The sequence below is a fragment of the Saccostrea echinata genome, unplaced genomic scaffold (genome assembly GCF_033153115.1).
Source record: "Saccostrea echinata isolate AGI-Se365-2 ecotype Australia unplaced genomic scaffold, CSIRO_AGI_Sech_v1 ptg000016l, whole genome shotgun sequence".
NCBI classification, from domain to species: domain Eukaryota; kingdom Metazoa; phylum Mollusca; class Bivalvia; order Ostreida; family Ostreidae; genus Saccostrea; species Saccostrea echinata.
In genome coordinates this window covers 7,185,006-7,212,904 of record NW_026889765.1, presented here as the reverse complement: position 1 = coordinate 7,212,904, position 27,899 = coordinate 7,185,006, and the positions used below count along the sequence as shown (strand labels likewise).

Below are 27,899 nucleotides of genomic sequence, written 5' to 3'. Positions count from 1 at the left end.
TACATTAAGTTTCATATACAGGTAGACTCAGCATCATGCAGTACTGATTTTTGGGTCAACTTTATTTAGTCTGTAGTAATTAAAGGTTGACAGAAGTCTTTGTTTTACTCCGGTTGAATTATTCGTAAGAAAAAAATATAGCAAAGAAACAACATACCCTTACACATTCGCATTGTTTATGTTTTTGCAGGTCGTTTACTTGGACAAGAATTCTCGGTACACACAGTTTTAGATATGCTCGCTGCGCCGTGACGTCAAAATCAATTTTGTTGTCGTAATCGGATTTCTATAACTTCTTAATTTCTTAATTTTTCTATGATCTCCATATTTCTGATCAAAATTTAAACCGATTTGCACAAAATGAAATTATATAAAAAAAAAATGAAAATTATATACGAAATGTGAATTATTTTTATCCTTACTATGGATCAACCGGGAGTTCGAACGTAGGTGTTATATATCTGATTTCCCAACTGCGCAGGATACCCCTACCACTGACATATTAATATAATATTGAAAAGAAAAAATAAAATATTGTAAAATATTTCTTGCTTTTATTATTTCTAAGTGCTTCTCAAGGTTGTTTGCATTTTCACCAAAAAGGCGTTCATTAGAAAGAAGAATAAAAACAATCTCCCAACATTTCCCGAGCAGTCCCCATTATTTTGCCATTAAACATTACTTCTATATACATCAAATGCTTTTGACCGGATAAGTTGATGTTACATGTAAAATTTGCTGTTAGTGTGCACGATTTGTACAGAAGTAATCATAATGAAATTCTGAGTTGTTTATTTCAAAAAAACATAAACACGTAACATTCTGAAAAGATAGATATAAAAAATAATTCTTTATTTTGTAAGACGTAGGAGTTAAATTGGATTACTTACAAATAGCATGCACAGAGCAGAAAAGTTATAATTCCACTATCATTTGCATATAGTGTTTTTGACTTCTTATTAGATACACGAGCATGCTCAGAGTTCGACCAATTTTTTTTAACAGAAACAGAGGTAGGCTACTGAAAAATAAGTTGACATAAGAGGGATTCAACTACCGCGTTTAAAGTCAGCATTTCGTATATTCTATGTCGCTATAATGACATATGGTTATTATTATATACAATGCAACCTATCAGTGGGTCGGATTCTGACTGACATATTTCATGCCAATTTTTAGGCCTTTGATTTATTCAAATTTTAGCTACGGATTATTCCGTCAACTTGATCAACACATAGGCTCACAGCGGTTGTGACCGGTCGACAGGGGATCCTTACTCCCTTAGGCACTTCTGAAGTTTCATCTTTGCTAACCCATTGATTCTTGAGACGATGTTTCCTGACATTCATCCTATTTATTTCGTTAAACTTACGCAATTAAGCGGTAATCATATTTTAAGTTTCTCCGCTACAGTAAATGCTCACAAATATACATAAACTCTTTGCTTTAAATATGCTAATTTATTAGAAAAATAACTTAAAATTTTGAGTGCACTAATATATGAACATTTGCAGTATTTCCCCTTTCAACTGAGCTTAGGCCTTTGTTTAAGCAAATCTTAATCCCCTTAACCTAAGGATACTTCCTACTAAGTTTGTTTGAAATTGGAGACGCCAAAAAGTTGAAATTGTAAAGAGTTTCTAGAACCCATAAAGCTCTTTTGAGCCTATGGCTCTGGTGAGCGTATTTACAGGTTACGATAAAAAGGCCATGTCATAATCGTTATTTTTTTCAGAGGGCGATGCTTGAAGACGCCATCGAAGAAAGCCATTAGCCAAACCCTAGACATCAACTTAAAATGAAAGAAAGACTCTGATTCTGTAAACTTAATGGATGTCTCCGTATATACAGTTGGATGTTTTAGGATCAATGGACATCTAATGCTTTAAGTACATAAATCAGCTGATTTTAAGCAAAAAATCCTTAAGTTATGTTAAAAAAATTGCCTGCTAAATAATGTAAATGTATTATTATCATTAAAGTTAAAGAGACATGAAAAGTAAGAAGATGTTTAAATCCGACATTAATGACATTGTTATTGATTAACCTTTTCAAAAGAATTTTTTAAAGAAATTTCATCATTACAAAATACAAGGCGGCTGGATAAATAAAAAAGGATACAAACTTACCAGGAATGAACAAAAGCTCTTTGCTTTGTCACGAAATGAATATATTCTTTCTTCTCGAGACCGTCTCTGCAGGTCTTCTAAAAATAACTACACTTCTCTAAAAGCATTCCAATCTCCTAATTCAATATTGTAAACTAGAGTCATGAATATGACAGGCACGGAGAGAATGAAAATATTCTTCATGAATTATGTTTAAATAATCGAAAGATAAATAAAAGACATCAGACCAAGGGCCATGGATAGTGATCGAATTATAAATAAAAGGGTCAACGTTAACAATTCAAACACTACTGCTGAAGAAACTGAGTCAGAAAGCATTCTACCTCCCAGTCTTCAATATGCTTTCGGATTTTTTGGAAACGTCATGGCCATATTTTTTCTCTGTCGATCTGCCGGGGAACATAAATGGAAACCTTTCTACAGATTAGTTTGCGGTTTAGCTATAACGGACTTTTGTGGGATTGCCTTAGTTTACCCTGCGATTATGGCGCGCTATATATCTGGGTTTACTTTTGAATTTCCTAAACAGCTGTGTGAGTACTGTTCATTTTGGTTCTGCTTTTCTTTCATGTCTTCAGCACTGATTGTCAGTGCCATGTCCTTTGATCGTTTTCTGGCCGTTCGTTTTCCAATATGGTACAGGAACTCTCAGGAAACGAGAGCTAACACAATGCTTCTGGTGATTTGGGCATTTACAGCCACTGTATCTTCCCTTAATCTTATAGGCATTGGATCAGTCAAAAACTTTTATCCAGGATCGTGGTGCTTTATAGACTTTGCAAATAAGGGATTGTTAGAAAGGGTGAACACTTACATATATTCCATCATTGGCTTTATCATTCTATTAATAACAGTTATTCTAAACGTAGCTGTTGCTCATTCCGTTTGCCGAAAACCAGTTTCAACAACTGTCGACAACAAAAGAAAAAGAAATGACATTTACATCATTATATTCCTGTTTTCTGTAGTGACTCTTTTCTCCATTTGCTGGGTTCCATTAATGGTGAGTAATGCTTTTATTTTACGTAAGTAAAAAGAATAGCTTATCCTTACCCAGGATGTTAAAGTAAAACATGTATATTGAAAGAGTTGAATAGTTCAGTGATTAGGAAACAACTGTTACCCATTTATCATTTTAAGTATTTTCTTTAAGTCTTCCAACTAATCTGGCGCACTTTCACTCTTTTCTCTCTGGCGCACTTTCATTTCTTCTACCCTTTCTCGTACATTTTCATTCTTTACTGTCTGGTGCATTTAAATTTTTTACTGTCAGGAGTACTTTCAATCTTTACTGTCTGGTGCATCTTCCTTCTTTACTCATTCTTTACTGTCAGGAGAACGTTCTTTCTTTACTGTAAGGAGCACTTTCAATCTTTACTGTCTGGTGCACCTTCCTTCTTTACTCATTTTTTTACTGTCAGGAGAACGTTCTTTCTTTACTGTCAGGAGCACTTTCAATCTTTACTGTCTGGTGCAGCTTCCTTCTTTACTCAATCTTTACTGTCAGGAGAACGTTCTTTCTTTACTGTCAGCACTTTCATTTTTTACTGTCTGGTGCACGTTCCTTCTTTACTGTCTGGTGCACGCTCATTCTTTACTGTCAGGAAAACTTCCTGTCTTTACTGTCAGGAGCACTTTCATTCTTTACTGTCTGGTGCACGTTCCTCCTTAACTATCTGGTTCACGTTCGTTCTCTACTGAATGTTTTTCAGCTATGCGCAATCCCTCAGATTTGTAAGAGCTAAGCCTGTTTTTTTTTTTTTTAAATCTGGTTACTTATTTTAAATTGGTCAGTAAACTTATTTAATTGAAGTTCAATTCATTCAGTAGTATGCAAAAATACTAAATTCTATTCACGATTCATGTTTCATGCTCGATACAAGAATAAAATAAAAATATATAGAGGATTCATACACGAAGAAATGAAATATTTCATGAAATTAGGAAATAAGTGATTTTTTGTGGCCAGAAAATGGCGGTCCAAGTCAAGTCATATATTTTTTGCAGAATTCAATACAAGGGACGTCTCCCTTTTCCATCAATTCTATTTGTATTATTTTTTTTTTTATACATTATTGACCTATGATGCCGATCCCTCTCAAAAATGATTAAAACTGATGCACACAAGACGATATAGCAAAGTAATACTTGACACTACCTAAAAACCTCTAAAGTATTGTTATCTGTGATCAAATGATCAGGGACTGTTTCGTAGCTTATATTTTTCATCACGCTCTATTCCTCTTCTACAAAATTTTCAACGTTATGAGCGATGAAATATTGACAAAACATTGATTACAAACAGCTAAAATAGATTACAGCCCTGCATTTTGGTGTATTTGACAATCTGAAAATAGAGGTTGGCTAAGGTACATTTGATGACTTCAATTTATTACCGATGAAGTTGAACTGTACTATCTTTTACGTAACGGTATTAAATATTTGCTATCTCTCAGAATGAATCAATGCATTTTAATATATTTTTGTAGCAAACGTTTGGCTGTTACATTCGTGCTTTTTGCGCGGAATAATGATATATTATTTTCACTCGAACTTGCAAATTGAAAAAAAAATGGACATGAAAAAAATATACTCATCAAAACCAGTTACTTTATTTTAATTCAAAACTTTATGATTTATTCCAAGTTATATGTAACTACGATGTAAGATATCAAAGAAATCTATGATAGTGAATTCAGGGGCTCAACGTTTGTACGCTCTAAAAAGGGGCTGAATAACAATTATTTACACATCATATATACTTGGATGAACTTGAAGACATTAAAACCATATCCTGGTGATAAAAGTATATTTAATTTGCTATATAAAATATTACTTACCAGCTATATTTTTCCCTTTGGTTGTTGGTGTTGGTTGTCTCTGATTCAAACATTATATACAAAAAGAATTTTTAAGGTAATAAATGTACAGCCAATCATCCATATGTAGAAAAAGGTTAGTCTGTCTGAAAACGTCGGGATATCCAGGAATTTGAAATATCGAGGTGATTTTCTTTTTCTTTTTTTTTAACAATAATACTGTGATTGTTGGCGGACTTTGAGTAACCCTGACATTCAGCATACGGGCGACAGAAACGAAAAAGTTCAAATTTTAATAAACCATATCAAAAAATTAATGGATACAATAATATAATCCTATGGGTTCGCACAGTCTTTCGATACAATGTACAGTAATAAAATGATACTGTTCATAATCATGATGATACAATGATATTGTTACAGGTTCATATGTTGATACCATATGGTATCATGTTACAGGTTCGTATGTTGATACCATATAATATCATGTTACAGGTTCGTATGTTGATACCATATGATATCATGTTACAGGTTCATATGTTGATACCATAATACAATGTTACAGGTTCGTATGTTGATATCATATGATATCGTGTTACAGGTTCGTATGTTGATATTATATGATATCATGTTACATATTATTATGTTGATACCATGACATTATGTTGCAGGTTCGTATGTTGATGAATGCCAGCGCAAGGAATCCTAAGAATGGACCAGAGGAACTTCTGGCTGTGCGACTGACCATTAATAACTCTATTGTTGACCCATGGATCTACATCATTCTACGCAGAGAAAATCTTGTCAAAATAGCAAGTTTAGTTCGCAGATTTAACAGCCGTAATCACAGACAGACAAATATTTTCACAGTAGAATCATATACTGGTGAGATTAACTCGAACACAATCGAACATAGCCCTTCATTGAACATTGCTACCTGCACAACACAATTATAAATACTTATTCCATCGAGTTCACGATATTAATTTTTTTTAATTATAAAGAAAAGGGTAATATTTGAGCTAAAACGCGAATCTTTGCTATAATTACATTATAATTTATAGCTATAAAGATACTCCATTAATTTCCAAAGACTATTTTTGATTATTTACAATAGAAACAACTCGAATCACCAGTCTAATTAAATAAATCAAACTTTCCGAACAAACAACCACGTTGTTATCCTGTTTTTAAGGTATTTTGAATTTAACTTCGTAAACAGTGTAATATCTCTGTCTATGCTCTGTATTGATCCAGCGAGAAATGGTAGAGTCGTCAAACACGGTTTTCATTAACCAAATTTCCTCTAATTTTCCCACATTCTGAAGTTGAAATGATTACCTTCTGATAGGTTGTACGCGATCCAGATTTCATTTTTCATTTTGCATTGATATGTTTCATTTTTTTTTATTGCAACTGAAGATGTTGCATTGTGTTAAATTTCAATATTTAAAATTACATGGAAGTCAATGGCCCCATGTTGCTAAAATTCCTGACGCTGCTGGGGACTGTTCTGAGATTATACCCTGGATTTTACATCTGACCCCAGGATCATGAAACATCTTAAGCTTAAGTCAATAACGCTTTATGAACGTGTTGTTATCTGTTAATTTAGAGGCTGATTCAATAATTAATAAACATTCTACAGGCGATTGAAAGTTTGACTTCAGTCTAAGTCTGAGTGTTTCATGATCCTGGGGTCTGATTCTAAAATCAATATTCTTGGCTCTGGAGAAAACTTGCAGAACGCCAAAGTTTCTCCTCGGAAGGGGATAATGTGATTGCCGGAGTAAAAAAGTGAACCGTTGACTTAAATATTAATTTTAAAACAATATTGTATACTTGATTCAAGGTAATTTGTATAATTCATATAATTTTTGTTTTGATAAATTTGTCAGAATTATTTTCAAAAATAAATTTAAAGGGCTACATGTAAACATTTAGTACTTATTTTTATGAGTTCTCAACGTAAGTTGTAATATGTAGTAGATTTATTATTTGTATTTTGTGTAAATTGCCATACTGTAATGCAGAGTTACATAATTTTCTGCATATTATCAATTACATTGAGCGCTTTGTTGCTTTAGAGACATTAATGAGTCAGGAATAACAAAAAAAAAGTAGTCCAATGGCCATTAACAATATAAAATTTTCTATTTATATACAAAAACAGAGAATAAATTGGAAATTTTACACCCTTTGACTAATGTGTTACAAAATTATTGTAGAAAAATATTTTCCAAATTAATTTTTATGAAAAAGACAGGAAATCCTTTAGGAAGAATTCACACATGTCTTCCTGTATGTAATCAAAAGTAACTGTTACAGTATTGTTTAGTTTGGACAACAAACGAAAAGTATGTCGAGCTTTCCATCCTCAAAATAAATAAATAAATCATGTTTATCATTTGTTATTGCGATTACTTTATTTGAATACAATACCAAAGCCAAAGACAAACAAACATGCTTTGAACTTCACAAATTACGTTACATTATAAAGAACACTTAAACATGAACATTTATACACAATTGTTTTAAAAGGCGACATCCTTCCGCTTCCATACAGAAATATCATGTTTAAGAATAAGTTAACATTTCTTATGTTTTAAAAATAAGTAAACATATTTTTTGTATTTATCATAGTGGCTAAAGTGTTTACACCAATATATGAATAGCTAGTCACAAGACGATTTAATTATTCACAAAAAATATAGGGAACGTTGAAAGCTTTATTGAAAATCCTCAATGGAGACATCTCAGCTAAAATTTTGAGGTGTCAGATTTAATTCACAGTATCCAATCATGTTGTTCTAAAGAAAAAAAAAACACATGTAAAAAAAATCCCTGCTTCTGTATTTTCGGAACACGTGTCCTGGTTATTCAAGTGTTTTGAAAAGTCAAGTGTATCATTGCATTTAACTGTTTACACAGATCAGTAGAATTAAAAAAAAAAGTTTTTCAATCAGTTATGAAAATTTCAACAGTACATGTATTAACAACATGCTTCTTATTCATCACTCAGTCCAATATAATTTCAGAATCCTCAAATGTTTTGATTTATTTTGCATGTTAGATTCCATCTTGGATGATGAATAAAGGTATATTTATTTATCAGTATAACATGCCACAACTACCAATACAAGTAGAAGGGTTGAGAAGGTTTGAGTATGAATTGGTGTGGAACCTCCAGTGCCGTCTGCAATTAAAACATCAAATTTTATCACTTTAGGAATTTTACCTTTCATGTTGCTTATGGAAATAAATGAAAGCCTTCATTTAATTTAGACATATCACGTATACAAAAATAAATAAATTGCTGAATGTCATGGATGGAAATACGAGCATGTACTAAATGTCGCGGCACATATTGCCAATGGTATCATTGGGATTAGTGATTATTTTTAAACAAGAAACACACGTCGGAGAGGGATATTTATAGATGAAGAGAATTAATTAAAAGCAAAATATTACCTTGTGTTGTCACTTGCAAACTTTGAGTTGTCATTCTACTCGAAGGGTCTGCAAAAGACAATTAATGAAACTTGATATTAGTTCGTTCACTCTTTAAACACTTCGGAATCAATATGTTTCTGCTTACTAAACTTTTAGAACGTATATCTATCCATTGATTAGAGCGCTCTCTCTCTCTCTCTCTTTCTCTCTCCCTCATTAGTTTGCTTTTAATATCCATTTTTCCATATTAAAATAGTATAATTCTTTAAGTTTTCAAATTCATAGAAAAATTCAGATAAGTCAGTTTAGTCGAAATATGAAATCTAAGAATATCTAAGTTTCATGTTATGTTTAATCTTGCTGAATATCAAAATGCATCTAGACATCACTTTACTGAAATTTGTGCGTGTGCGGAAAATTCGTTGTGCTAAAACAACAAATGTTATTTCTATTCTCATGATTTCTTAACTTACTAATAATGGTTATATTCTGGCTGATAGTTAGTTTGTGTCCCTCTGTCTTGTGTGATATTTTGCAAGAGTATGTGCCACTGTCAGCAACGCTGAGGTCTACAAAAGTACAAAAATAAGCAAATACATGTACATGTATATACTTCTCTAGAATATTTCCAGATCCTTTTTCTTCTCACTACTGTAGCAGAGTACACATATATTTACGCAATTGTTCATATTCTTTTTAATAGATATAACATGTACAAGTAATTATTGATTATTAACTGTTTAAAATAAAATCATCCCAGTTCCAGGTTAGAGGATTTTGAAAATAAATTCAGATTTCTTTCTAAGAAAACAAGTTAAAAATTTTCCCACCTGGAAGCATGAAATAATAAGTAGTCCTGTTCTGTACTGTAGCTTCGGAACAACTCTGATTTCTTCCCACCGGTACAACTTGACTGTTGTGACAATAAGTAATATTGCCAAAACTTAAATAAACATCCAGATCTGACAGACTGTGATTACCAGATGCTTCAACATAGCATGATGTATTATAGGTGTCACCTGGTGCGTACGCCCCGTGAAAATCCAATGTAAAGGAGTAAGCCAACTTACATAAAACATCTGGAAACATAATACACAGTTGATATCAAATAGAGCCTTTTGATAAGATCAATCCCTAGATATATCAACCTCATAGAAAGCAGATCACCCGAGCAGAGAGTGCGAGTAATGTTTTTCTCCCTGAGTTTGATATATCGAAGTATTTTACCGAATCAATAGGCTATATCTGTGTTATCATATTGGATTATTTCCCAAAAACTTATTAAATATCTATGTTACCATTATAGAGCAATTTCACATTCTAGGCTTTGTTGAATTTCCATTATGAAATTACATGTACAGTAGTTACATATACACAAAGAAGTTGAAGTATGATTTGTTAATGAAAACATGAGTGATATCAATTAACTATCGTTATAAAGTCTTCATTATTGTCACAGTTTTTTAGTCCCCTACCGGTGAAACCGGAGGGGACTATAGGTTTCCTCTGAGTCTGTCCGTCCGTCCGTCTGTCTGTCTGTCCCTCTGTCTGTCTGTCCCACTTGGTTTTCCGCTTTTTTTCCCCTAAACGCTTGCAGATATTGAGCTGATTTTTGGTATGTGAGTGTATCTGGATGACATACAGATCAAGTTTGTATTTCGTTCCGCTTCATTTAAATTTTTCAGGGTTTTTCGCAATTTTCTTCTAAACGCTTGCAGATATTGAGCTGATTTTTGGTATCTGACTTTACCTTGATGAATTATAGATCAAGTTTGCATTTCGTTCCGCTTCATTGATTTTTGACGCAATTATGACATTTTCAATTCTAAACGGGAACCAGATTGCACTTGCCGGTAGGGGACTAGCATTGCTAAAGCAATACTCTCAGAATGCTTGTTAAGGATTATTATCCCTTTAGCAACATCTGATGGTTATTCACTTTAATGCCTGATCGTGATATCTCCTTTGAGCCAATCAAAGAGCTGCAATACTATTATGGATTTAGTGTATGCTGATATATGTGAATATTTACATTTCCAGCTGTTTTCTTTGTGATAAGTCTTTGAAAGTTAAGTGTGTTGATTTCTCAATAATTACAACTGAATGTAAATTTCCCTTAAAGAAAGGTCAAATGCTTTAGTAAATATACATGTCATTTTTCCGCGGCTGCATGTCATTGTGTATGATGTCAGTGGATGGAGACTATAAATAAACATGGAATGCCTCGTGTATTTTACATCTATAGTTACTGTAGTATTTTTTAAAATTTATATTTACATTTTTATTTCACATATAAATGTTAATACATGTATAAGGAATCACCGTCTAGTTTGTTGGGTGTATATACCAGGGACATTAACGGCAGTTCATTAATGACAGTTGGAAACGTTGGATAATTTATTCTCCCTTTATGCAAATTATCCCACCTTTCCTACTTTCCTAATTCCCTTGCATCCCAACAAACTAGACAGCAAATCCTTGTTTATAAGATCCACGTCAAGTGATATTAAACAAAGACACAGAGAAGAGTGATATCGACCGTAGTCCACCATTTCTACTAAACAGAGATTACAGTCATTCTACAAAAACATGACCAATTAAGAATTTTTGATGTCGCTTGCAAATTTATTGTTATAATATCTTAATTATAAATTTAAAGGTCGATTTCAACTCTAAGACTTAAAATACACACATGGTTTTGTAAATATTCACCGATATATATGCAGTTCAAGTTTTGATATGAACATAATGTAATGTTGAAAAACGTATTCCACTGCAAATCTTAATGTCGCTTCATTGATATACAAATTTCAAGATGAAATTTTCAGCCGTAAAATGGTTCCGAATAGAGTGCAATGAATGTTAAAAAATTTCTTTTATCCTATAAAAAAAGAAGTCAATTTGAAGCAATTTTCGCAAAGAAATGCATAGATCTCCTTTCATGCGAATTTATAAGCATGTCGCTTAAAATCGATTAACTTCCGTAACGATTTTGTTTTAAATTTCACGCATAGAATGTAGATTTCAAAAAGAACAGAAACTTATCTGAAAGTGACCACGGAACCTTATATCATCGATTCTAGTTGCGAGTCAGCTATTTTAGACGATTACATTTTCGACATAACAAAATGAATTAGACAAAAACAGTTGTCTCTCTTAAAAATTTAATTTCCGTAAAGGTAATTCAGGAAAGTTTTTGCATTTAAGGTATAAAATTTTTGATTATTTTGGGAGCGAAATGCTTCATACTTTTGTTTAATATCCTAAAACAAACTTTGATTTTAACTATTGAAGAGAATTTTAACTTTTATTGCTGGGAATTAACTTCCGTAACGATTAACTTCCGTAACGATATTTTCCCCAAAAATTTAATTTAAATTCGGATTCATGCGAGACTTCATGACTCATACTTTAGCGTTCTTTACTGAACACCAGAAACGAAAAATTGGTCAAATTCAGCTTTATTTCAAAAATAATAAGGCTTGATCAAGCATTAACTTCCGTAACATTACCTTAAAATCAATGGTATCTTGAAATTGTTGTAAAAAGTTAACGATACCTGATTTGTGGACAATTCTTTGTTTTCAAGTTCACTGATAGGTCCTTTAGAGAATTATGATGTTCATTTTGCTATTTGAAACAATTATTTTTTTCATGTTTTTTACTCTGAATTGGTCCATTTATCGTAGAATGACTGCATGTTATCCATTGCAAAAATATAGATCTAGAAATGCACTTGTGCCTAATAGATAGTTTTATGAATTGAGTTATACCTATGAGATGTAAATCGTGTAATATCTCTGGTTCAAATAAAATACGAAAACAAATTGTACGGATAAATTGATACCTTCTTTGTAAAGTACACAACATCTGTACAATAAAGGTTATATTAAAAAAAACTATTTGTACGAATTGTCTTCAATAAAAACAATATCAACTAAATAATGTCATAATAAAGGCCGACTCAGCATTAATAAACAATTAGCATTCAATCATAAAGGTAATACCCGTACTTAAGTCAAGTATATGCCTCTAAATGTACTCTCCTTTTTACCTTAATTGCAAAGAAGCCATAAGAGTTATTTTACGTACATGAATTACATATTACATAATAATTTAATTTCGTTTGTATTCTAGCCTCTGATTGGTTAATATCCAAAAAGGAACACAAATTATTTCTGTATAACCTGGATTGGTATGGGGACACACCCCCCTGACAACCAGCTGAATCATCTGTATCCATACAATCCTCTCTTTTTCCAGTCCTCGGGATTCATGGAAAATTCCAGATTGAATAAATGTACCTTTAACTTCAAACAATAATTCGATCTTACCACATGTAAACAAACAACAAAGCTGCTAGGCCTATGTATCAGTTTTTACCTCCCCTCGCTTCCCATCACTTCCGTTACTTCCGTTACTATGGTTGTATTATTGAGCGGCAAATTTGAACTAATAAAAAGCAACGAAATTTTACACCCATAGTTATTTAATGATTTTAAAATTAAATTATAAGAAATGACTCTAATTCTTGGCCAAATTATTCGAGTATAACCTGGTTTGAGTCAGTTTACGCTGTTTTATAATCCGCTTCGCGGATTATAAAGCGTAAACTGACCCAAACCAGGTTATACTCGAATAATTTGGCCAAGAATTAGAGTCATTCCTAAATTACATGACTTTATCAAATTAGATCATAAAATGTTGAGACCTAGGTGAATATGTAGCCAATGTGCCTCTTATGTTAGAAAAATTCCGAAACATTATTGCACATAATCATTAACAGGACATCAGCAATCATAATCATTATTCCAAAAGATGATATGGCTATACCATGTGTACTGTGTAAAATGTAAGAGGAGTTCTATCTGATCCGTTTTCTTTTAAGGAAAAGCATCCTTTATAAACCCTTTATTGGCGCCCAGGATGAAATCGAAACTCCAAAAATTATTGCACATCTACAGGACACCTCCAATCATTAAATAGATGAATTTGCAACTGCTTACAATGTACATGTTACAGGAGTTTCAGGAGTTCCGAAAGACAGGTTTGTCAGTCGATTCCAAAGACGAGTTATTGTTCTTCTGGATCGATATATACATGTACTCACTCGTACGTGGAATATTTGAAAAATAACTAAATTTACGACAATAAATTAAAAAAATTAGTAAAAATAATTATGCAACTGATAATTAACAACAAATATATTTATTCACTGTGGTAAATTAAGTTATGTATACAACTGCGCCATTCGAAAAACCACAGTTGATAAGGGGACAAAACGCATGTAAGTATAAAGTTAACGCATTAGAAAATTAATACGAGTAAAGAGCTAAAGCCACGAACCATCAAATTTGGCCCTGTGTTTTTCACAAAAATAAAGTTTTGATTCAACAAGAGTCCTATACATTAAATGTTAGAGGACAACATACTTATTTTCCATACGTAACTTATTTTGTTAAATAATGCGCCATTAGGCACGTGCGACGGTTGGAACATGCGATGGTGTGATATAAGCGTTAAAAAATGCCGATTTTTCGACAAATTTTTTCAAAGTTGGTTGTGGCCACAGTCAAGAACAACTTTTATACTTACCATAGATATAGATATTGCCGATACAAATCTTTATGCTTATTATCGTTGTTGTTCGTGGGTGTGGCCAATATGAAATTTGATTTTATATTTAAATTTTGATGCATCAAATAATCACTAATTTGTGAATCAATCGTTAACATTTAATTCATACAACAATAAAAAATTACAAATTTCACAAAATATGCGAAAAAAGCAATTTATTGTTCGTTTAAAACGCTTATTGTGGGAAAAAACCCTCAAGAATAAACATTTTCTAAAATAAATATCTGGCAAAACATTTTTTTATTGTGAATACATGTAGGTCCATTATATATGACGTTACTAATAATACGTCAGTTATGACGTCATAAAGGCTCTAAACTATTTGGAATGTTGCTGAAAAGTTTTTATGCTCTGGAATGCTGTCATTATTTGTATGATTTAAGCCCAACTGGATGATACCATCAGATTATTAATTATCAGAAATTCACGCCAAATTGTTTTCTTTACTGCCCTTAACACACCCACCCCAACCCCACCCCCCACAATGCCTGCTATTTTAAAGCTGTTATTAGACCTACAATTTTATATTTAAGCATTTTTTTAAATATATATTTATTTTTATTTATTCATTTTTGATATTCTTGCGACAAGTTTAATAATGTTGTGCGTGTTAACAGACATGACTCAAATTGTAAACAAATTAAAAGAGAATGTAGCAAAGATATCACGCTAGACCTCTGTAAAACAAACGAAATAATAAAAACATAGCTTGCTGTGTAAAGTGAAATTTAAAAAAAAAAGGAATTAAAAAATGCATTTGGATAATCATCTACATTTCGGCTAAACAGAATCTAGGTCATGGGCGCGGGTTCATCAAGTGCAAGTGTTTTGACGAAACCCGATATCGATACACACATGCATATATACTATAACTATTTTAGGAATGACTTTAATTCTTGGCCAAATTATTCGAGTATAACCTGGTTTGGGTCAGTTTACGCTTTATAATCCGCAAAGAATTAGAGTCATTCCTTATAATTTAATTTTAAAATCATTAAATAACTATGGGTGTAAAATTTCGTTGCTTTTTACTAGTTCAAATTCTATACACTTACGTGTGCGTTGATCCAGTAACACAAAAAGAGTGGTGGCATATAAATACCAAACGTAGTTTCTTAACCTCGCCATGCTTCTGTTGCCTTCTTAACTTCCTGTAAGTAGGAAAGCATAGATCGGGTAATAATATTATTAATAATATTATTGAGATTAGAAAGAAGATAATGTATGATAATGTATGATTGAAATAAATTATGTTAACTATGCTTTGTGGCAACGCACTTTGAAAAAATTACGCACTTTGAAAAAATATTTCAAAGTGCGTTAATTTTGGGACAAAATCGTTGTAACAATGCTTACTGTCAAATTATTCGTATATGTGACAAATTTCAGAATAAATATGTTTCTTTCTTTTTCTCTTTTTCTCTTTTTTATTGAAATAAAATAAAACAAGCATTCCGAGAGTATTGCATTAGCAATACTAGTCCCCTACCGGCAAGTGTAATCTGGTTCCCGTTAAGAATTGAAAATGTCATAATTGCGTCAAAAATCAATGAAGTGGAACAAAATGCAAACTTGATCTATAACTAGTCAAGGTAAAGTCACATTCCAAAAATCAGCTCAATATCTGCAAGCGTTTAGAAAAAAAAATTGCGGAAAACCCTTAAAAATTGAAAAGGCCATATTTCCGTCAAAAATCAATGAAGCGGAACGAAATGCAAATTTGTTCTGTAACTCATCAAGATACACTCACATACCAAAAATCAGCTCAATATCTGCAAGCGTTTTGGAAAAAAAAACAATGCAAAAGTGCGGAAAACCAAGTGAGACAGACTGACAGACAGACAGAGGGACAGCTAGACAGAAGACAGACGGACAGACAGACAGAAGACGGACGGACAGACTCAGAGGAAACCTACAGTCCCCTCCGGTTTCACCTGTAGGGGACTAATTATAACAAGGTTTACAGCAAAGATGAAAAGTGCCTGCTTTACTTTAGTGATGGATTAAAAAGTTTATAAACAGGTTCAGGTAACGTTTATCCAATACACACTCAAAGGCTCAAAGCTAGGGTATATAGCTGAGTTAAAGATGTTCAGTAAGATAAAAAGTAGCAATAACATGAATGATGACATTTGATAAATATTAAATATTTACAGATTTCACAAAAAGCATAAAAGTATAAAACATAAATCAGGTGGGTGCTTGTTTGTTATACTGTAATTGTACAGGAATATAGTCACATTTAAGTAGAACCTTTAAAATTTATATCATATAGACTGGGTCAGTGCTCGTTTACTTTTATCCAGGCTGTGACCTTAAGAATGGTTGACATGATATACGAACTTGTACAATTGCATATTAACTGTATCTTAGTAAATGGCTCAGTGTCCGATTTGGAGGAAGGCGGGTGTGGGAAGTGGAATGGAGACTTCGGAAGTACAGGCTCACCCCCCCCCCCCCCTTTAAAATTTTCAATTCATAATAATTCAATTTTCCTTACTTTCATCACTTTGAACTAATGTACTTCTACGGAGAATTTTTTCTGTTCATTTTCCGATGAATGTAATGTCAATTTTAGTAACCGAACTACTTTTCATTATTCATTTTGATACAGCTGTTGTTTGTGTTTGTCATTCCAATAATAGAAGAAACCCGACTGTGTTATAAACTAATAGTCTCTAAAACGTACGACAATGTTCTTTTCATGATTTAAATTCAGCTTCTGTAAATCTTTTGCTTCTCTCCGTGTGCTTTAAAGGAAATATTTTAATCATATATTTCTATTTTTAAATCATACAATAAAAATTCTTGTTGCATGAGAAGAAAAAAGAAAAATATTCAAATAAATTATAAAGCGAGGTAATTGTTGTCAATGGGTAAAGCCGGGGATGGCAAGGGATATAACTCTGTAAAGAAGCACGTGTTTTACGTTTTTTATTTGTAAAGAAAGAATTTACATTGAATTTAGTACAAATTGAAAACCAAACTAGAAAAAAAAAATGTTATGTAGGTTATGAAAATTAAATGATAAGAAGGACCTTAGACTAAGTTTTCCTGATGTGAGTGTTATTATCACATTCTCAAGTAAATTCGTCTGCACATCAAACTTATACAGGGTATTAACCATGTTAATTGACACAAGTTGTACGTGTATTTTTAGGTGTATCGACAAGCAAGTTTATTTCTAGATTTTTTAAACCTGAAGATATCTCTTTCTAATATTCCACTGCACTCCACTCGACGTGTTACCGTTGACCGTTTGCTTACTGACAATAAAGCAAGTTTCTGCATGCTTTATGTGTAATCGCTTTTAAAAATTGCACGTGCAGATTTTCATAACTCACGTAATCGATAACTTAGTAAATCATTATAAAGACAATAAAGCATAACGGGGAATTCTTTATTTTTATGACATTTAAAAGAAAATTATACCCGCCCTGTGTACTACAGGCTTTTAGATCCGCTCCCAAGAATCGTGTAATTTTCCAATCGATATATTTCTACGCACCTGTCGGCATGTAAATTCCGTGCACAATTTTTTGAGTTAGCTAAATAATGAGTATGTACGTGAAAAGAAACATGTTTTTCGCTGAAATTGAATTATAAACATTGACTATATAAATTATTTTGTTCATTGAGAAATGAATCTAAAAAACGAATCGCACACTTTTTTATGAAAGCCTTCGGCTTTCATAAAGTGTGCGATTCGTTTTTTAGATTCATTTCTCAATGAACAAAATAATTTATATAGTCAATCCTATAATAAATCCTAGTTATTTCTTTGAAAAAAAAAAGAAAGAAATCAAGATAAGAAAAAAAATTAAATAAACGAGCTGCAATTAATATAGCCTAAATACACTTAAAATAAGCTTGCAATGCTTCATATGACTTGATTCTCAGACTTTACTAATATTTCACAGAGACTATTTAATTATTAATTCTAATCCTTAAGGAAGCTCTAAACACTATCAAAAGGTGCTTTTTGGACTTGCAGAAAAATACGTCATATCAAGGTATGCATATTGAGACTATTTAGTTCATTTTTAACATTAGGTACCTGCCTTATTTCGGCAGAAAAATGTTCAGGGACAGGGACTTTTCATAAACAGAAATCACTGTTGTTTACTTACACTGGAAAAATTAATGGAAATAATGAATTTAATTACTTATTCTTGGTCTAATATAATGTTTAGAATATTTTAATCTATTATGTGTAATCGACTGTAAATGGCATCATTTTTTTTATCTTACTTCTAAGGGCAGATCACTCTAATTGCACAAAACTACCCTACAAGTAGAACTCTTTTGTGTACAGTGTTTAGAGCTTCCTTAATCGTACCGAAAAATACTTACTCAGATGACTTCATCATATTCATATTCTGACCCCCCCCCCCCACACACACACACAGGGCGGATATTGGGGATACGCCCTAATACAATATAGATTTATCCGAGTCTGTCTTTTTCTGTCGCAGGGACTAGGAAAAGAAATCATCGGCTGTGAGAGATATAGGTCCTTATGCTTCTTTCAACTGGTTAGGAAAATCATATCGATTAGGCCTAGGTCTTCTTTTTGGCGCTTGATATATCTGCAGGTTTACCTAATTATCATTATCTTAGTCGGCCAAAATTCTGCATGTTCTATGATAATTATTACCAAGATGTCCGTTTGCAAAACTGATGATTTACCGAGCATGCAGGAAAAATCTATCTTTAACATACCAGGTTGACCATTTCTAAAGAGTGAAAAAAAAACAACCCACCAATATGTAGAATTTTCTTGTTTTCCGTATGAATTTGTACGCCACTCAAAGAAAACTTACCGCACCCGGAGACTAGTCTCAATGAATCATACATATATTTTACACTCCCATGCAAATGCCTATCAATATAATTAATACATACCCTGGTTCATTAATGATGTCACAGTACGAGAGATATCTCGAACATGTCAAACGCTGAACCACATCCTAACGCCATACTTGAAAGTACGAAGCACCGTTAACGTATAAATTCCGCTCTTATAACAATTTGATGACCGTCAAGCGAAAACCACCCTTATTTAAAATATCAATTGTGACGTTATGGGAGAAAACGAGCGCTAAAGTTGACGTCATAAATGTTTGTCGTATTTTGCAAATAAATGCAGCGTGAAGACGCATCATTAATTAAAACATTTCTTTATAAAGTAAATGCCTAGACTAGACAACATAATAAGTAGTCTTAAGTGTAATTATTAAAGCCTACTGTTTAGTATTAAAAAATATAATTTTTTAACGATTTTTAGCAAACTTAAGGTGAAAATCTTTCGAAGTAGCGAATGCACGATCTTCGCCTTTGTTTTCATTTTCAAGGAGCATTTTCTTTTTACTTCTAAAATACAAATATAGGGAGAAATCGCATATTATCTTGAGGCTTGGGCAGTAACAAAAAGAACATAGATCTACTCTTATTCAACATGATTTTTTGTCACTATTAATTAATATTTCTATATTTATAATAAAAAGCATAGAAAACCTAATCAAAGTGTAAAGCCAAGGTGTAGGATTTTATACAAAGGCATGGAAGTTTATTTGCATACTAAGCAGCATTATGTACCAAAAATAAAAAAAAAAGCTTGAAGGAACTGGGAGGGGGGGGGGCACAGGAATATAATTTATCAGTATATAATTTAATTTGGAAAACAAAGCGATAAATTTACAGTTGTGCACCCTCGGTACAATTTGGCCAGTTTATACTATAACAAATGAAAAAGTTCGTTTGGCTTTGTTATTGCGCATGCTTGTCAAGAATCCCCGTTTTGTACTGTTTTGTTTGCCAAGAATCCCCCCCCCCCCAAAAAAAAAAGAAATTATAAAAAATGAAATTGCTTCCTACGTGCCAGAAATAATCTACATGGATCTTATCATGTACAAGTATCGCTATTGAAGGGAAGTAACCTGCATTATAATTATTTATTGTTACATGTACCTGGCAACAGGAAGCGTTCAGTATTCACCACTTCCTCCAAAGATTTTTCTTTTCGGTATCTGTGTGTATTTTATTTGCATGTTTATCGATATTTAGAGGGTAAAGCATAAACTATTCATTCTATAAAATAGTTGCTAAAAAAGAGTTTAAAACAAATCGATATTTTAAAATATTTAATCTGTTCATACTCTGAAAGGATTAATACTGCAACATTATGAATCCTTCGATCAGTTAATCAATGACAAACACAACCTACATGTCTTGGGAAAAGATGAGAAATTATCATGAAAATGAAATCATTTAGACTCTAAATTGTGTTGTATACTAAATTTATGGAAATAATACTAGTAATACATGGTTTAGGGTGGGTATAAGCAACTTTTACTTTGATGAGGTCATAGAAAAAAAATTAATTAAATTGATTCAAATAAAACTTGAAACTGATGTAATATTTAGTATGTAAGCTATTTTAAGGGGATGAAGGACACATGGTCACATGACTTTGTTAAACTACGTCATAGTCTCCATTTATATAAGTGCAAAACGTGTAAAGCATCAGTTCCTGTATAAATTTTTGACAATTTTTTTTTTAATTACCATCTTATATTAAAAAAAATAAAAAGTTTAACATTCTTGCAAACATTAACAAATTATGAAAAAAGATTGATCCACTCCTCTGTTTTTTTTAAACTGCGCGTCCAACAAGTCGGTGACGTCATACACGATCTGCTAGTACAGCAAGATCATACTCGGTGAATACAAGGGCGGTATTATTATGTAAAAACAGGTCATAATCAGTATATGATGAAGTATTTTGAGAAACGGGGAAAACAGAAATTATTTTTGCATGGCTGATGACGGAAATCTTATGTAGGTATATCTTATTTCGCTTATTTAGCTTACGTGTGACGTCATAGTTGGTTTTTCCCGTACTCGAGAAATGTAAACATGACAAGTTTTTGTCCTGCTTATGTCGTCTTTAACGATGTGCTGTGCAATATTGAGGTCAGCTTCACCATTTGAAATTTTTACAGTTAATCAGTAATTTGAAGGACTTGCATTTCAACGTAAATTTAAAAATATTGAATGATAGGATTTTTTGTAAATTACGTTTTTTGTTGTTTAAGTTGTCTTAAAAAGTTCGTAATTTTCCCTATCCAGATGCAGTGTGATACATGAAACTTGCCTTTTCGAATTTTAAACCCAATTCATACTCTAAAATATTTTAAAAGATACATGTTCACTTACATATTTTTATATATGCTTTAAAAATCCAATTATGGACAGAGTAATGAGCCCGGAAACATGGAGAATTAAAACTCCACTTAGATACTGTAGGGCATAATATTTTCATATAAAAAAAAAGATATGTGGGTTGTGGGGGATTTTCGTTTAACTCGAATATATTGTTTTTGGTCTTAAAATTTTTCTAGTCATTGGATAAATTGATTTTCAGCTCCGGGATCGTTGTGCGCTTTTTGCCTGTGAGAGGTTTTTAGACACAGGGGAACAATTCTTACAATCCCCTGGTCTTGACCAGATTGACCCAAGTTAGCTGGGTTATTAGTGGTCCTTTATTTCTCAAACTGAGGTTCCAGTTTGCATGAATCTACTCTTCCTAGGATATGTTCCCTTCCTGTCTATATGTTATGGGAAGTGGTCCTAGCTGTTACCCAACCTGTATAAATGCAACCAGAAAGAGACAAAATCCAGCAGACCACCCTTTATTAAATTAACACATACATTCTAATTATTTACAATTACTAAAGTTACACAATACACAATATAATAAACATTATAATAAATACGAAACATTTCTATCAGATTATAAAATATATTAACCCGTAAATACATTAAGCCATCTGAACATTTTAACCATCTTACAGAAATCGCGCAAGTCTATAAAAATATCTTACCTGTATAAATGCAACCAGAAAGAGACAAAATCCAGCAGACCATGTGACCGGCTGGATATGTCTCACTGCGCTACATTTATACCCCCGTACATGCCCTGCATATTTGAGTATTTCTTCAAAATTTGCACTAATGACTTTTAATTTTGCTCTGAATTTAAGTTAATCTTATCCGACCTTAAACCCTCTTTTTATCTTAAATTGCTCTTTAAAATTTTTGTTGAACTTTTTGCATAATCTTGACTTCTTATTTCCTGTAGGTAATTTATACAGATGCATGACCTCTGATCCCTTGCATCAACCTCTTTGATTGGTTACACCCTTATTCTTAACCAAACCAGCATCTTATAAACAAGTTCTTAATCTATAAATAAATAGCAACCTTCATGGAGCTAATTATCAGCGGTGAAAAGATCATCCTGCACTCATGCCCAGCATCTTTATCCTGCGCGATCGGCTAAACCTTAATACGTTTGCTACTTTACCCCCCGAGATTTATAAATTCCTCAATATTCTATTTTTATGCAATTTTTGTTATGATAATATTTGTCAATCAATATCTCTAAAATAAGATAAGAAACCTAATGATATAACTGCTTTAAGATATGTGGGACATACTTAATAAGAAATATACAAAATATAAAAAAAATTGAATGACAAGTATTTTTTCAGCTCAAGGTCCTTCTTCCCCTTAATGTGTCATTTAATTGACCAATCAAACCACAATTGTATAACTGTATTAGAAACTTCTAGGAGTTAGCGTGCTGTCGGGTTATTTTCCTCCTTCTACCGTGCAACCACAGCAAAATGAAGTTTATTAAAGTATGGTCTCGCTCAGCCAGCAGGAAGTAGACATGCAGAGGGATTATATATAACACTATTCAAGGCTCTTTGTACAACCCGCTGCACCCTTCTCAACAGATTACGACACGTGCATTATGAACTGGACTATTCTTAAGCGCTTTCAATTCCGCACCACGTACATGTATCCCAAGTTGACCTACTGTGTTTTGGCCATGCATGGTACTTAGTGCATATAACGCTCTCTCTCTCTCTCTCTCTCTCTCTCTCTCTCAAAAAAGGAATTGTTTTAATGCTGCATTTTTGCACAAATCGTCTCATGCCACTCTCGATCTGCATAAAATCTGTCCAGAATTAATGTGCGAGGATCGTATACCGGTATTTTGGTCATTGTTTCCGATGGTGTATTTCAGGGAAAACTTCTTAGATTCTAAAGGCGAAATCAGGTGTTATTTAAAAGTGTACTTGTGACAATGCTTCAGATCTCATTTCTTTTTAATATAAAAATGTATGTCACGCCAGTAGGAGGGGTGCACGAAACGTGTGCTTAAAAGAGAAAGCAGCAGTACCCCTCCCTCATCACTGGTCTCTAAATTTTACGTTTTAGAAACTTTATTCTGTGCTGAAATCTTCATCCTGATAATTATTTTTTCATAAAAAAAATATGGACCCCAGCCACACTGCAAATTACGAATTCACTTCTGGTAATGCATTTATATCTGCATAGCTGAAACAAATACGCATGTAGGTCAGGTATTAATTGTCTTAATTTTAGCAAAATTGTCGTCTACAATCAAGCAGGAAAAACACATTTTCAGTTTGTCAATTATTTTCAAATGATTAATTCTTTTCCTAAAACAGACATGTATTTATCATGATTTATCATGAAGACTTGCTATTAAAAACTTTACTTCCATGCAAGTCCTGTACTTTGATAAGAGGTGGTGGATGTTGGACTTCCTTTAATAAGTAAGCTATATAGACGGAGAGAAGTTGATTGATTTGTGAGCTTGCATTCCACCACGAGGCGCGAGAAGTGCACATTTTCAGCAGATAAGAAGGAGGAAGGGACTTCCTTCCGTTTACTGGAAAACGAAGTTCAGTGCCAAAAGCCAAAGATTAAATTACAGCGATATGTATTATATACATCTTTAATGCAGTGTCTCTTCAGCAAATTTTGTTCATCTGTTTCCGGCGAAATGTGTAGTGGCGGCTAGAGAGGATGATTTCTTTATAAAGCTCTTTGTGCCATTTGTGCGAGATTAATAGAAAGATGCAATTAAATCTGCTCCTCAAACTGCTCCAAAAAAGAATAAATTCCGGAACAAAATCATCATTTATAAAAAACCTCACCAGGACATAAAGTATTTTCGACGAACGGCTTGATTTAATTTATATGTGAAATAATATATTGATTTCTCTCTCTCTCTGGAAAATGGTGGGGTAGTTTGTTATCAGAATGCCCCTTATTAGCAGACCTAATTTTTTGTAATTATATGAAGCCGAATTTATTCAAAATCGTATATACACATGATAAACAGAAAACACTTTCTGTGCAAATACACATTTAGATATATCGACAACGTATTATCAATAAGCAACATTTACTTTCATTCATATGTCGACTCGACATATTCTGATCATGAAATTGTTCAATTTTCGATCATAAAATGGCGAATAAAACTTCTGAAACAAAAAAGCATACAAACCATCAATCTGATCTGAACTGTGTAAGTTTTTTTTTTTTGGGGGGGGGGGTGGTTGCATAAAAGTCTCTAGCGTAGACCATAAAAGGGCATAAAGGCACAATAAACCCCCCTCCCCCAAAAAAGAAAAATAAACTGAAAAATGATTTAAAAAAAAAAAGAAACAAAACATCTCTTGTCTCTTTTGTATAAGGGGGGGGGGGGGTAATAGAAACCTGATTTTTCTTCTAAAATGCTAAAATTATCGATCAAAAAAAAGAGAGAATAACAAAGTTATTAAATAAAAATCACATATGTAATGTCATTTGTACGTGGTCAGGGGTGATTTTTTACAACACAACCATGGAAATGTGAGAACAAAATAAATGACGTTTTCCGATAAAACACAGCGTCATGACAAAGAGTATATATTTTTTTTATTTTAAATTGTCACTTATTTCTAGTTTATAAACAATGTCATGTTATATATCATTTGAAAGAGGAGAGAATTGTATATCATGGTCACTAAACAACTCAAAATGTCAATTTTTTGACTTAAGGGTGGTTTTTGCTTGACGGTCATCATTTTATATTGATACCTGTTATAATGATAAAGCGATATTATACACTTATCCACTGGCTGTGAGTGGGATAGCTCTTTTATCAAACCCTTGACAGGAACTATTCCCCGAGAGCTTGCCCGAGGGGAATAGTTCCTGTCAAGGGTTTGATGAAAGAGCTATCCCACTCACAGCCAGTGGATAAGCGTTTTATTATACTGATGTATATCATAATTTCTGAGGGTTTGTATTACCTAATACTACAGTTTCATAGACAAAACATGAAAAGAATAATTATAATAGTTTTGAGCAAGTATTTGGAATAAGATAACACTGCTGAATGAGCTGAAATCTTGATGACGTCACAATGCTACTGAAGTCAGATGACATCATCAGTCTATAGACTGATTATAGGAAATCAAAATTGGCGGCAAAAATTGCATGAAAATTTTCCGAGGGGTGGATAGCAAAAACTATACCCCGGGGTATAGCTTTGCTATGCGTGGAAATTTTCAGACTATAAAAGATAGTTATTTTACCTTCTAAACTTTATATAGGAAACATTTTAACAGAAGTATAATAATTGATATTTATAGCCTATTAAACTACTATTTATTTGACGTCAAAAGACGGGTGTTTTGCCTGTGTAACACTTTATTTAGATTAAGACCTAATAAATTAAAGGTGCCTACAGATTTCCCAGACTTGAGAAATAATTTACTTTATCGTATGATGCTTTATAACTTTAGCTTGGTCAAATAAGTTGTTTCGGGGTATAATTTGTAGGTAAACAAGACGAAAATTATGTTTAAAACTCTCGTTTTCAATGAAAAATTGAGAAAAGCAGTTATAAACATGGGAGGTTTTTTTTCATATCAGACAAATGGAATGTATCCAGATTGCCTACAGTCTGTCAAACAACGGTAATTTATATGTTCTTAGCCTCTTCTTTGAAATAATAATAAACATAGGTGATGGGATCAATTTTCACAGGATTTCAAATTGAATTTTTATGAAAATACTTCATTTTCTACAGAATTGTATAATGAGATATGGAGATAACGAACAGTATTCAAGCTCAAACTCCATTAAAACAATACAAATCGGGAGCAGAGCAAACACCATCGTCGCAAACCACATCCAAAATGTACGATCCTCTCCCATTCTGGCCGTTGTTGAATGAGAAGAGAATATTTTGTAGCTCATTAAAACATTGACCAATGCGAGTAAAGCAAAGTCGAATAATTAATGAACTTTGACGCAACCTTTCAATACCCAATCGAAGTAAACGAAATATTTCTTGTATACTGTTGATGTCAAAATTTTGTTGATTTCAAACGCGATGGAAACAAATATTGTCATTGGCTGAACATGACTTCACAATATAGAGGCGTAAATATTCAAGATTACAACACTTTTTGTGATCATGCAGCCACGGATAGGAGAGAGCTAATTTGCGGACTCTGGACCGTGGCTTGAGACGATGAGCAAACACGGATCTCCAAAAACATCAGAGGTGGGATCAGGTACCAACCGATCACACCCGCCGTGTGTTCCTTGTCATGATCGAAAAAAAAAAACCCGGAAAATCCGTAGACATTTCAGTAAATAGCCCAACGATTAGTATGAAAAACTTCAGTCAGCATTTGACTTAATGATATGTTGTATTTGCTGACAAGGTCATTATATCGACCATAAAACTTGCAAAATGATGACTTTAAACGAGACTGTTAATATTCTTGTTTCATCGACTTATTTGTCATTAGCTTGCCTGGTTTTAGAAATTTTTCATACGTAAGGCGTGCTCTTGCGTATCGAATCAAGTGGGGGAAAACCCCACTTGCAGGTGATAAGGGTATAGTGCAACATAAGTAAGGGTAGTTAACGATTGAAAAATTGAAGTAATCATGTTTATCATAAATCTTTGTTGATAGGTTACCATGTAAGTCTTTTTATAGTAAAATGTCCAAATATGAAACAGATGTGTCAGACTTTGTGGTATCTTTTATTTCAAGCTCACTGTGACATATCGAGTCGACATATGAATGGAAGTAATTGTTGTTTATTGATAATACGTCGTCGATATATCCAAATGTCGAATTGAAGGCCACAATAAGTGTTTTCTTCTTCTCATGTAGAAGTTTTTGAATAAACTCTGCATCAGATGAATGCAAAAATAAGTTTGCTGATAAGGGGGCGCAATTGGTTACCATTGGAATACCAACAGATTGTTGAAAGACTTGACCTCCAAAAACTACATAGGTATTGCCAATCAGAAACTCAAGCATCTTTTTAATATCAACTTCAGACTACTTGTGGGTGAAATATGAAGATAACGAACAGTATTCAATCTCGAAAGTCCAATCAAACGATACAAATTTGGAGCAGAGCAAACACGGACCTCAAAATTTAGAGGTGGGGTCAGGTGCCATGGAGGAGTGAGCATCCCCTGCCGACCGGTCACACCCGCCGTGTGCTCCTTGACATGATCGGGAAACAAAAACTGGAAAATCCGTAAACAGTTCTGTGTATAAATAATGACCTAACAATTTGTATGAAAAACGTAAGTCAGCATCTGACTCAATGATAGGTTTTATGTGCTGATAAGGTCATTGTATCGACCGAAAAACTTGCGAAAAGATGACTTCAAAAGAGACTGTTGATATCCTTGTTTCGTCAACTTGTTTGTCAATAGCTTGCCTCGTTTTAGAAATAGTTCATTCGTAGAGTATGCTCTTGCGTATCGAATCAACTAAGAGACATATACCCCATATGCAGGTACAAGGGTACATTGCTACATAAATAAGAGAAGTTGATGATTGAAAAGTTGAAGTCATCACGTTTATCATAAAACTTTGTGGTTAGGTAACCATTAGCGTAAAATATCTAAATATGAAACAGATGTGTCAGAATCGGTGGTATCTTTTCTTTC

The 27,899-nt window shown here is 33.0% G+C and overlaps 2 protein-coding genes across 3 annotated transcripts in view; one reads left to right on the top strand and one right to left on the bottom strand.

The window, feature by feature from the left end:
* Positions 1 to 2,364: 2,364 nt before the first annotated feature.
* LOC133188777 (prostaglandin E2 receptor EP4 subtype-like) lies at positions 2,365 to 5,904 on the top strand. Its single transcript, XM_061324263.1, has 2 exons — positions 2,365 to 3,132; positions 5,620 to 5,904. The coding sequence occupies exons 1-2, from the start codon at positions 2,365 to 2,367 to the stop codon at positions 5,902 to 5,904; spliced, it is 1,053 nt and encodes a 350-aa protein (XP_061180247.1).
* A 1,444-nt stretch (positions 5,905 to 7,348) lies between these two features.
* LOC133188382 (uncharacterized) overlaps positions 7,349 to 27,899 on the bottom strand; it is a 186,641-nt gene continuing 166,090 nt past the window's right edge. The window contains exons 1-6 of one of the 2 annotated variants that reach the window (XM_061323777.1): positions 18,944 to 19,037; positions 15,094 to 15,189; positions 9,232 to 9,480; positions 8,875 to 8,970; positions 8,420 to 8,467; positions 7,349 to 8,144 (exon numbers count right to left, since the gene is read on the bottom strand). In XM_061323777.1, coding sequence (XP_061179761.1) covers positions 8,053 to 8,144; positions 8,420 to 8,467; positions 8,875 to 8,970; positions 9,232 to 9,480; positions 15,094 to 15,166 — 558 coding nt within the window. In that variant the 5' untranslated portion in view covers positions 15,167 to 15,189; positions 18,944 to 19,037 and the 3' untranslated portion in view covers positions 7,349 to 8,052. Of the gene's footprint in view, positions 8,145 to 8,419; positions 8,468 to 8,874; positions 8,971 to 9,231; positions 9,481 to 15,093; positions 15,190 to 18,943; positions 19,038 to 27,899 lie in introns of those variants that run through there. The other variant, XM_061323776.1, reaches the window with a different exon arrangement.

Coding starts and splice junctions, on each gene's coding strand:
- LOC133188777 (XM_061324263.1), top strand. CDS start 2,365: ATGGATAGTGATCGAATTATAAATAAAAGGGTCAACGTTAACAATTCA. Junction 3,133..5,619: donor TTTGCTGGGTTCCATTAATG/GTGAGTAATGCT, acceptor ATTATGTTGCAG/GTTCGTATGTTGATGAATGC.